The sequence below is a fragment of the Antechinus flavipes genome, chromosome 5 (genome assembly GCF_016432865.1).
Source record: "Antechinus flavipes isolate AdamAnt ecotype Samford, QLD, Australia chromosome 5, AdamAnt_v2, whole genome shotgun sequence".
In the NCBI taxonomy this organism is placed as follows: Eukaryota; Metazoa; Chordata; class Mammalia; order Dasyuromorphia; family Dasyuridae; genus Antechinus; species Antechinus flavipes.
Genome location: NC_067402.1, coordinates 100,995,965 through 101,008,555, shown reverse-complemented (window position 1 = coordinate 101,008,555; position 12,591 = coordinate 100,995,965). Strand labels below are relative to the sequence as shown.

Genomic DNA, 12,591 nt, shown 5'->3' with positions numbered 1-12,591 from the left:
TCTCAGTCTTCCAATGGAAAAACAGAGAACATTAAACCCTTTCAAAAATTGTGTTGCAGTTCAAAGTAAGGAGAGTGTGATGAAGACAATGATATTGCTTATTTTAAAGTTTTGTATTTAGTGACTAATACATACTATATCCATGCATGCATATATATACATGTACATATATAAAATTTACATGTGTGATATGTATTAAATGAAACTATTTAGAGAGTGGTTTGTGCTCTTTATCTTGCTACTTTTATAGTAACATTTCTGAATAGAAATATGTGTGGACACATTAAAAACGTGTATCATTTATGCATAAAACTTGAATAATATAATGGATAGGGACCATCTGTGAAGTTAGTAAGAACTGAATTCTAGTCCTGTTTATGATACATTTTAATTGTGTAGCCATTGGAAAGTTATATAAATGCCCCAGGAAACTCTTTAATTAAGACTCAAAGTCATACATGACTTGCTGACTTGGTATAATTTTTACAACTGATGTTCTTAAACCAGTGAAATCAGAAGTCTAGTTTACTTCTACTGCTGCCCAGCATTTTTTCCTTCCTTTCTTCTCTGAGTAAATTAAAGTGTGCATATGTTCTAGACAAATTCATAGAATTTTATCTTTTGTAACAACATAAAATTCTATTAGTTTCTTGGGTTGGTTGGAGAGAAGTTGGCCAGAACTGGAAGCATTACTTACAGAGTTCATACTTCTACTAAACATATGTCTAGAGAATCTAGAGAATATGCCAGAAATCAGAATCAAATATTACTGACTCAAGCCACCAGAGGGAACTTAGTCCTTGATTTTATATCAACCAGGTTAATGAACTTAACTCATTATTAGGTGGAGGTGAGAAAGCTCCATTTCATTCCAACACAGCAAGGAATTACACTCTTTCAGCCATATACCTGATATAACTGCTGCTAGTTAGATTTAAAGCAAGATCAAATTTATAAGAACACAAGCCATTTCCCAATTGGTAAATGGTTAAAAGATGTGAAAAGAGAATTTTCAGATGAAATAATTAAAGCTATTTCTAGTCATTTGAAAAAATGCTCTAAATTACTATTGATAGGAAAAATGCAAATTAAGATAACTGTGAGATACCACTACAAATTCAGATTGGCTAAGATAACAGAAAAAGATATCTAGCAAGAGAGACTACTTGTGAGTTATTACTATTAATTTGCTTTTATCCTAATATAATTCCTCCCTCCAATTGCCAGAGCAGATAAAATTAGTTAATAGCATTTTGTTCCTTGGTTATCTTGGAGAAAGTAATTGTTATAGAATTGGAGATAGGGCAGATAACATATAAAGTGTCTTTGGATGTCTTTTAGAATCATCTAGATGTGAAGATTATAGACAAGAACTACAGTGATCCAAATGGCCTTGCATTTGAAGAGATCAAAATCTTTGGGCTGGACCTCAAACCATTTATTGTTACTGTGAAAGAAAATAATATTCCAGTACAAACTAATGCTCAGATCCAGTATGATTCTGCAACAAAGGTAAATGTTTGATCAATTGTAGAGGGTCACAGTCAGTGGGGGAACTCTGGGTGAGATATAAGACCCTTCAGCCCAGAGGGAACCTGCTTACAATGTCTGGTTCGGCTCCCCATCTCCCCTAAGGGCTCTCACCCTTCCTGAGAAGTCAGGGGGTGGTGACAACCTGTGTTGAGATCGAAGCAGAGTGATACCAGGTGGCAAACTACATACAATAGCAAATTGTTTATGTGGTCCCATGTGAGCAGTGTTGTTTTTGTTATGTTATAAAAAGGGGAAAGCCCTTGAAATAAACGAACTCCATTTTTCCACCATCCTCGGGAGTCCCCACCTCATCACTTCTCTACTTTCAAGGTATATCTTAATCATCCTGATGTGGGGGCTCTAGAAAGCAGGACACAACACTCAATGATCCTCATTTTTTAGACACTGAAGCCACTCAAGTTTTTCTCCAAAACTAAGTTTTCACATTTCATACCTTTAAGCATCAACCTTTTTATTTTACATTTTAACTGATGTTTAAATGGGAATCTTCCTTAAATTCATTTTAGACACCCTTTCTTTATAGAGGATATCATAAATAATGCAAGATTTTCCTGATGACTCATGGTCCCTTGTTATATGCTTTAGATAGGAGTATAGTTTTGGAATTAACATGTTGATAATAGCAGAATTAGAGCTAAGTGGAAATTAACTTCAGGACTGCCTTCTTATAAAATAAAAAAGTCTCTTTCAAGTATCAGATTTACTTTTTTCTCCAAAAATGTCCACAAACAAATATATACTTGCTTTTTCTCCATTTTTCCCTTTTTCGTGGCTGCCTTTAATTATGGAATTGAAGGGTCAAAATAATCTTTCTACAGAGTAAAAAACCCTGAAATATGAGAACCATCAGAAGTCCTTTTTCTTGAATATTCAGTAATATAGGATCTTTTTGATGTTAACAATATTAAAGATATAACATATTACATGCTCTTTTTCAATTTTCCATTTACTCTTTTGTGTAACTTGCATTGTACTTAAAAGACATCTGATCCAGGAATATCCCTCATTATTACACAAATTTATATAGCTTTGGAGATAGCTCATGCCAACACTTTACATTTAAATGCTTTATTATTGTGAAAAAATTTTCTTCAGTGATGATCCAATATTTTGAAATATTTTGAAAAACTTCTGACTCCTCTAGATTTTTTATATAGTTCTCAACTTTTTAAGTGGGTCCTCTCTAAATAAAGTGGAATCTGGAACAGGAAAAGCTAGACTTCCACTGAGAATAATTAGAACTCCACCTAATAGGAGCAGGGCAATAATGTAAACCTGCCTTTACTGTCTGTTTCAAAAGATAAAATATTATTCAATGGATTCTATGGTAGGACCATGATTATTTTGCTCATTATTTCCCACTGTGCTATCAAGCCTTCTAAAGCTATCTTTGAAGTAATATCTAAAACAGTTTGTATGGTAGAGAAGAATTTAGAGATTCTTTTATCCAGTGCCTTGTTTTTGCAGGAGTGATTGAGTGAATGATTCAGCTTTGTTCAATATAAAGTCTTTCCCAAAAAAGTTTTCTGCTTTTCCCCCATGAAATAAGATAGCAGTTTTGTGATTGTAGTGATCCTTAGTTATAGTGGGAGAAAAAAGGAAGGGAAAAACATCAAGTGATTCCATGAGAAGTAGGATGAAGTGTATCAGTTTTGTGTGAGGTCAAAAGAATTTTTAGATTTACATGGTAACTTTCATTGACTTGAAACATCCTTTCTGACTTGACAGGTTGCTAACATCACAGGGCTTCACCTTGAACTGGGAAAAGAATACACAATAGAATGGTCAACTCAGTTCACAAATACAGAAAAATTTGATTGCTACCCTGATGAACAAGGTGTCAATGAAGAAAACTGTCGATTACGTGACTGTGTCTGGGAGGTAAGATATGACAGAAACACACACTTGCAAAAATATTCCTTCTCTGCTTCATTTAATTCATCATATTTGTACCTCCCCCCAATTTTAATGAGATGGGGTATAAAGCAGCTTAAGCAGAGATGAGAAGCAAATGTTTGGAAAGATAACCATGAATAGGAACAACCATGGCAAAGGTAATCCAGTCTCTCTCTGTAAGCTGCTAAAGTAACTCTGATGTCTTAATTATAGAAATATTTATTTCTGAAAATGCTCAGATGGTGACTAGTTATTACAAAGTACATGGCCATCTTTGTAGGGTTCTTTATTTGTATATACTTCAGTTTGTCTAATTAGTAAGGGTGTAGAAGTAGGGATACATGGAAATCTTTTTGACTCTTATTTATACTTTCTTTAGTCTGTTTCTGGGTTCAAAATCAGAAATATATGGGTGGCATATTCCCCTGTGAAAAGAAGGGGGTGGGAAGTGGAGAAGAAAGAAGAACCAAATATGAACATTATGGAATATTATTGTTCTGTAAGGAATGACCAGCGGGATGAATACAGAGAGGACTGGCGAGACTTACATGAACTGATGCTAAATGAAATTAGCAGACCCAGGAGATCATTATATACCTCAACAACAATACTGTATGAGGATGTATTCTGATGGAAGTGGATCTCTTCGATAAAGAGAGCTAATTCAGTTTCAATAGATCAAAGATGGACAGAAGCAGCTACACCCAAAAAAAGAACACTGGGAAATGAATATAAACTGCTTGCATTTTTGTTTTTCTTCCCGGGTTATTTATACCTTCTGAATCCAATTCTCCCTGTGCAACAAGAAAACTGTTCGGTTCTGCACACATATATTGTATCTAGGATATACTGTAACCTATTCAACATGTAAAGGACTGCTTGCCATCTGGGGGAGGGGGTGAAGGGAAGGAGGGGAAAAATCGGAACAGAAGTGAATGCAAGAGATAATGCTGTAAAAAATTACCCTGGTATGGGTTCTATCAATAAAAAGTTATTTAAAAAAAAAAAAGAAGAAGAACCAAGAGAAAATCTTGAGAAGAAAGCCACTTTGGTATATTTCAATGAGGGTTGAAGCTGAAATCAGGAAAGACCTACTTTCAAATTCTAGCCTTGATGTTTACTTTTTTTTGATGAAAAATTCTCATAGTATCTCAGTCTGTTTCCTAATCTGCAAAATGAGGAAAAGAAATTATGTTTATTTATCTGACAGAAGAGTTAGCAAGATTAAACAAATAAATAAATGAATGCATTTGAAAACTTCAATGAAATATAAATTTTTGTACTTAATTTTGTTTCTATGGGAAAACACCTTTTCAGGCAAACTTCTACATCTCATATGCTGACAAGATAGTGCATGTATGGCACTATAAAAGAATTTATCAAATAATTAATATGTGCTAGGCACTGTGATAATTATCACTAATACAAAAAAAGGAAAAAAAAATTTTTGCCTTCAAGTTGGTCACATTCCCATTGAGGAGACAATGTTAATAATTAGGTAACTGTAAGATAGATGTAGAGTAGGTAGAAGACAACTGAAGCAGACAATACTTTAACAATATGGTAGAGACAGTAGGGTACTGGCGTAACCCTTCTTCAGGAGCCTGGTGAAGGGACAGAGAATCCAACTATGGAAAACAGTCAGTATAAAGGCATGGAGATGGGATGAAGTGGACTGTGATATTAAAGTGATTAGAATCATGTCATTATAGTTGGATCATAGAGGATCTGAAGAGTAAAGTATAAATAGACTAGAAATGGAGAAAGGAATCAGGATGTAGAAGGCCTTTAGATACCAAAGATTTTATATTTGATCCTAGAGATAAGAGAAAACCCCAGGAATTTAGTGGGTGGTTGGGTAACATGGACAGAATTATGCTTTAGAAAAAGCACTTTGGTTCCTAAGTGGAGAATATGTTTGAATAGAAAGTGGCTTGTGGCAGGGAAACAAACTAGAAGCATATTTTAGGGCAGGTAGATGGTACAATGGATAGAACACAAAGACCCCAAATCAGGAAGACTTGAATTCAATTCCAGCTTCAGATACTTATTATCTATGTGACCCTCAGCAAGTCACTTAACCCTGTTTGCCCCAGTTTCCTTATCTGTATATATATAAAAAAAAAAAACTCAAAGAAAATAACCAACTATTTAAATATATTTGCCAAGGAAAAACAAAACAAAACAAAACAAAACCCAAAAGGGATCAAGAAGAGAAAATACCACTGAACTGCAAGAAAACATTTCAAAAAAAAGAAATATTAGAAAACCTTCCCACCCTATCCATTTTTCAGAGGCAGGTGATCTATAAGTATTGTACTATATGAATATTCTCTAATATTTTTTGATGTGTTGATCACTTTTGTTAATTTTTTTCCCATTCGTTTCTTTTTTTAATTTCCATTCCTTATTTCCACCATCAATTTCTCTTAGGTTCAACTCCATTCTTTATCTCTCTTCCTTTTCTTCCTCAATTCTTCTGTCTCTTTCTCTTTCTCTTTATCCTTCCCTTCTCATTCTTCCTCCAATTTAAAAATAATAATATTTCTTATCTGGGATGGTTCTGCAAGGGAAAAAGGACAAATAATTTGTTTTTAAAAATATCCAAAAAAAACTTGAATATGAATTAATGAGAATCTGTCAGAAAGATAGTTATGTGAGAGGAGAAAATATATATGAGCAAAATTGTGAAGGAAGACATGAAGGGACTCAACAACTAATTGTATTTGTGATCTAAGAGAGAGAAAGTGGATGATACCAAGGTTTTTTTCTGGAGGAACTAGAAAGTTTTTTATGTCTTCCTCTGAAATAAGGAAGTTAAGAAAGGAGGATGGTTTAGAAAGAAAAATGAGGAGCTTAGTTTTTTGCATGTTGACTTTGAAATGCCTGTCAGACATTAAATTTAAAATGTCCACAAGGCATCTGTGGGTGCTAGAAAGCTCAGTAGATACTAGGGTTAGATAAATAAATATGGGAATAATTTTCATAAAGATGATAATAGCACCTAAAGAAGCTTAGGAAATTACAAAGTGAGATAGTCTATAGTGAAAGAGAAGAAGGCAGAAGACAGAGCCTTCAGGGCTATGATAGTTAATAGATGTTACATTAATGAAAAAAGATCAGAGGAGACAAATTACTGTTGGACAGATGAAAGTCCATCAAAGAGACCAGGAAGAGAGGATAATCAATAGTGTCAAAAGACATAGAGATGGCAAAAAGAGTGAGGACTTGGAAAAATCTATTAATTTGACATAAGAGATCATTGGTAGCTTTGGAAAGAACAGTGGGAAGTCAGATTACAATGGGTTTAAAAGAGAGTGAGAGAATAGGAAGTAAGGTAATTAATATGAATGACTTTCTAATAAAGTATAGTTGAGGCGGGAGAGAGAAATATAGATTGCTACCTAGAGGGATAATAGGATCAACTAAAGGATATAAGAGTTCTTCCTATTTTTCACTTGACATGTGATGTTTTATATAGATGATCTGAATAGAGAAATAATTGGGGGTATAATTTAATACAATATTGAATTTGGAAGAATAAAAGAATGGCTGAAAAATGTGATGGGGACTTTTTGAATTCTAGATAGCTAAAGAAGCATGAACACAAACAAATGACTTAAACCTCATCAAATGGGATAGATAAAAGTATTGGGAGAATTTCCTAAGAACTGAATATAGGAGAGAAAGAATAATTTCTAAGATATGGGGCTAGATATTTATTTTTGTTTTGTCATTCTCATGTCATTTCTAATTTTTTTTTTAATTTCAGGAAGTCAGTTCCCCTGGTGTCCCTTTTTGTTATATCACAAAATATTATTATACTGCCTCCAACATTCAGAGTAGTCCAACAGGCCTGACAGCAACTATTTCCCGAATTCCTGGAGCCAATCACTATCCTTCTGCTTCCATAGATCAACTTCTCTTGGAGGTGACTTTCCATACAAACAACATGCTGCAGTTCAAGGTATGCTTAGCTTAGGACTCTTATTAACAGAAAGGTTTCAAGGAATCATCAACAATACTTTTCTGCTGTATGCATTGTGATATGTTAACATAAGTGACATGATTTTCATAAAGCAGCTCTTTATCTGTTAGTATTATATGGCCCAATTAAAGATCCTGGGACTTTTCCCTACCCCTTCATTTCCCCAAATAAAGTTTCATCTCTAATTTGGGCTTTTGAATGGTCAATCTTGATAATGCAGGCAGCAGAGTAAAATAACTGATTTGGAGAGATGTCTACTAAAATTATATGAGATAAAGTTCACATAACTTTATTTGCTCTTTAGATATGTCACAGGATCATAGATTTAAAAGTGGAAAAACAGAGATTGCCTGGAGATACCACAAATCTTTTGGCCTCAGTTCCATGGATTTGGATTACAGGATTTCTAACTTCATAAGAATGAATGAATAAATGAATGAAAGGATAATTTTGCCGAGTATTAAAGTTACAAACACAAAAGTGAGATAGTTCTTACCCTCAAGGACCTTAACAATCTCATAGTTAGTTATACTTGGAATTCTAAATAGTAGAACTACTAGTGTCCTTATCAGGCATTCCCTTAAAACAAAAGGATTTATATGTACTTGAAAAGCAGAAATTGAATGAAAGTACTTCTTTTGCCATGTATTATTTCAGGACTAAATTTCAGGACTAAAAACTGATTAAGTCTCAGAATTCATGGAATCAATCAGCACTAAAATGAGAGAATCTTATTTTAAAGACCATGAATTTATGAACTTTGAATTATTTATGGAGACAGTGGTTTTCTGTTTCCTAGATTGATGATGCCAATAACAAAAGGTATGAAGTCCCAGTGCCCTTAAATGTTCCAAGCTCCCCCATCAGCCAATCAGAAAATCGTCTCTATGAGGTAACCATCAAGGAAAAACCATTTGGAATTGAGATCCGCCGAAAAAGTACAGGCACTGTGATGTAAGTAGTTTTTCTGCTTCCTATGTATAGTAGTAAATGAGCAATCAGAATTTTAGACATGACCTGGATTTCTGGAATAGTGGAATGGGATTCTGGGTTTGCTCACTAAAAATTAGTGATCTGAATTCAAGTCTTCAATAGTTGAACGAATGCAAATACATTATACTTCTCAGAAATTATGATTGTCTTGACATTCCTTGCTTTGGATTCCTAATCTATATAATAGGCAATTGGATCCGAGAATGTAGAAGATTCCTTTCTGCTTTCAGTGTCTTAGATGATTCTAGTCAAAGATTGCATGGTGATGGAATATTACTGTGGGAGGAAACTGGCATTGTCTCTTCGACTTCCATATCCAAAATCTGTATAAATTAGTTAAAATAGTAACAACTTTTATTTTAAAAAATATTTTATCTTTTACAGTTACATGTAGAACAATCATTAAAAATTTATTTCTTTTAAAAAAAAACAAAATAAGAAAAAAAGAAAAGCAGAAAGGAAATACAAAACAAAAGAGAACATTATTATGTGCCCAGTAGAAACATCAGGGAGGATTCAAAATATATAACAATGAATTAACTAATTCAAGAAAGTATATATATTAGTAGAAGAAATTATATTCATGAATGTCTGTCTTTTTTTTTTTTTTACTTCCTTGTAAGTTGTTCTTTTGTTCTCTGCTGCATTTATTCTTTCTCCATTCTTTCATCCCTCCCACTTCCTTCAAGCAGGCTATAGTTAAGAAATGATATATTTATGTATACATGTATACATATATACATAATACATATGTGTTCATGCATACTCCACCCTCCTCATTTCCCCCTACACACACACACACACACATTTTTCCCGTCCCTGATGGCTTTTCCTTTAATTCTGTTCCTTAACTTGCAACCACTCATGGATCCCTCCTTTGTCTTCTTTCCCCTGCCTTTGCTTTCCCTATAGCTCATCCCTTCCCCTTTAGTTCTTTATGGATTTTGGAAGGTTATGTACCTTTCTTGGTATATATGTAGTGTTGCTAATTTAACCCATTCCTGATGTGAATAGTTTTTCAGAACTATGAATACTCTTCCCCCTCCAATGCCTCTGCAGCTGTTCTTCCCGTGCATCTAATTTGTATATAACATAATTACTATTTTTACCTTAACTCTGACCTTTTGAGCTACCCTATTGCTAATGTCAATCTTAAACTTATGGTAAAAATTTTCTATATAAAAAAACCCAACAATTTGATCATGTTATTTTCCTTGAAATTGCCCTTATATGTTAATTTTTCTATTGAGTTGGGTTTGGTTGATAAAAAGTCTTGAAAATCTGCAACTTTGTTGAATGTCCATTTTTTTCTCATTCAATTTTATGGATAATTTTGCAGGACATGATATTTTTGACCAAAGGCCTAGTTCTTTGAAATATTGGTAGATATGATTCCAGGATCTGTGGTCTTTTATTGTAGTTGCTGATAAATCCTGTACAATTCTTATTGTAGCTCCAACATATTTGAATTGTCTTTTCCTTGTTTCTTCCAAAATTTTCTCTTTGTTCTGGGGTTTTTAAAGTTTGGCAGTAATATTTCTGTGTTTTCCACAAAGAATCTGGTTGGAATGATCAGTGAATTTTTTTTTTCTTTTTTTACTCTCCCCTCATGTTCTATCACTTCAGAACAATTTTCTTGGATTATTTCTTACACAATTGTGCCAAGGTTCTTTTTTTTGGTCACAACTTTCAGGTAGTCCAATTATTCTTATATTTTCTCTTCTTGATCTGTTCTCCATATCTCTTGTTTTTCTTAAAAGATGTTTCAATTCTGTTCTATTTTTTCATTTTGTATAATCTGTTTTGTTATTTTTTGGTCTCTTACAGCTACATTAGCTTTCTTGTACCCAATTCTAATTTTCAAAGAGTTATTTTCATCTTTAAGATTCTGTATCTCCTTTCCTAGTTGGTTAACTTTTTTTTTCCCCATAGCATCTTGTTTTTCTTGTTTGGTTTCTATTTTTAAAATTTTTTTTCCCAATGTCCATTTGAGGGGGAGGATATGGAGAAAGGTGGGTGAAAGTTTCTGTGGTTTCTGCTAAGGCTCCAGCCAACCAATTCATCTGAGGAATCCCCACTTAAAGTTTCTGTAGAGCCAGCCTGAAGGTGTTTGCATTTCACATGGGCCCTAGTCTGAGATCCTCCTTCACATCTTCTTGGGTTGTATCAGAGAACCCTTATTCTCTTGTTCTTTCAATAATCCATGTTTTCCCTGAAGCAAAATCCGAGGAAATCTGGAGAGCTTGACATTTACCAACCTACTATATCATTTTTCCATAATCATCCTCATTTTTTTTCATGTTTTTAAAACACTTTCAAATTTTTTCCCTTCCTCTCTCCCAAACCCAATCCCGCCATGTGAAGACCATGTGAAGTTATGCAAAACATTTCCATAAAAGTCATGTTGCAACAGAATACATAGATTTCCCCATATGCCCAAAAAATCCCTCAAGAACTGTGGAGTAAAAAAAAAAAAAGGTACATTTCAATCTGTATTCAGTCACAATTAGTTCCTTTGGGTATATATATTATTTTTCATCATTAAGTCCTTCAGAGTAGTCTTGGATCATTGTATTCCTGAGAAAAGCAAAGTCCTTCATTGCTGATCATCCCACAACTTTGCTATTACTGTTCATGAACTCATGGAAGATTTGCCACGTTTTAATGAGAGCATCCTGCTCATCATTTTTTAATAGAATAATATAATCACATACCACAATTTATTCAGCCATTCCTTCACTTTCCAATTCTGTGTCCTGAGAAAAGAGATGTTATAAATATTTTTGTACATATAGGTCCTTTTCCTTTTTTTTTTTTTTTAAATCTCTTTTTGGATACATGCCTAGTAGTAGTATTAGGGCATAAGACATGCATGATTTTATAGTACTCTTGAGTATCAATCTTATCTTTTGGCCATTTATCACTGGGGAATGGCTCTAATATATATTTAACTCAATTCCCTATAAATTTGAAAAATGAGGCTTTCATCAGAGAAATTTGCTTCAAATTTTTTTTTCACAATTCCTTGCTAATTGTATTCTTCCCCACATCTTTATTCTATTCTTACTCTTTCACCTGTCACATCTCAAGTGTTTTGCTTCTGCCTATCATCTATCCCAAATATGCCCTCTTTTTTGCCACCCTTTCCCCTTCTCGTGTCCCATTTCTTTTCTGCTTTCCTACAGGGTAAGATATATTTCTATATGCATATTGAGTGCATCTGTTATTTCTTTTTCCCAGTTCTGATGAGAGTAAGGTTCACTCACTCTTCCTCCCTTCCCCCTCTAATCCTTCAATGTAAAAGCTTTTTCATGTCTCTTTTCTGGCAGATAACTTATGCTATTGTACCTCTCTCTTTACCTTTCTTCCAGTACATTCTTCTCTCAGACCTTAACTTTATTTTAAAAAAGATATTATCCCTTCATATTCAACCACATCTATGCCCCTTTTCTGTATATACTTCTTCTAACTGTCCTAATAATGACAAAGTTCTTAGGAATTACAACTATCATCCTCCTATGTAGGAATGTAAACAGATTAATCAATTGTGATTTCCCTTTCCTGATTACTCCCTTATCTTCTCCTAAGTCCTGTATTTGAAAGTAAAAATTTCTGTTCAGCTCTGATATGTTCATCACAAATGTTTGAGAGTCCTTTATTTCATTGAGTGACCATTTTTCCTCTGAAGGTTATACTCAGTTTGATGGCTATGTGATTTTTGGTTGTAATCCTAGCTGCATTGTTCTCTGGAATAACATATTTCAAGCCCTCCAGTCTTTTAATGTAGAAGCTGCTAAATCTTGTGTTATTTTGACTGATTCCACTTACTTAAATTGTTTCTTTTTGGATCCTTGCAATATTTTCTCCTTGATCTGGGAGTTCCAAAATTTGATTATAATATTCCTGGGAATTTTCATCTTAGGATCTCTTTGAGGAGATGTCAGTGGATTTTTTTTCAATTTCTGTTTTGCCTTCTGATTCTGGAATATCAAGATAGTTTTCCTTGATAATTTCTTGAAAAATGATGTCCAGACTCCTATTTTTTTTTATCATGGTTTTCAAGTTGATCAATAATTTGTTAATTATTTCTCCTTCATCTCTTTTCTAGGTCAATTGTTTTTCCAATGAGACAATTTGTGGTGTTTTCTATTTTTTCATTA

General features: G+C 33.7%; 1 protein-coding gene across 1 annotated transcript in view; it reads left to right on the top strand.

The window, feature by feature from the left end:
• Positions 1-12,591, top strand: part of MGAM (maltase-glucoamylase) — a 168,320-nt gene that overhangs the window by 78,179 nt on the left and 77,550 nt on the right. Inside the window, exons 46-49 of the mRNA XM_052000129.1 lie at positions 1,342-1,512; positions 3,283-3,435; positions 7,223-7,417; positions 8,238-8,392. Of these exons, the coding sequence (XP_051856089.1) occupies positions 1,342-1,512; positions 3,283-3,435; positions 7,223-7,417; positions 8,238-8,392 (674 nt within the window). The remainder of the gene's footprint in view (positions 1-1,341; positions 1,513-3,282; positions 3,436-7,222; positions 7,418-8,237; positions 8,393-12,591) is intronic.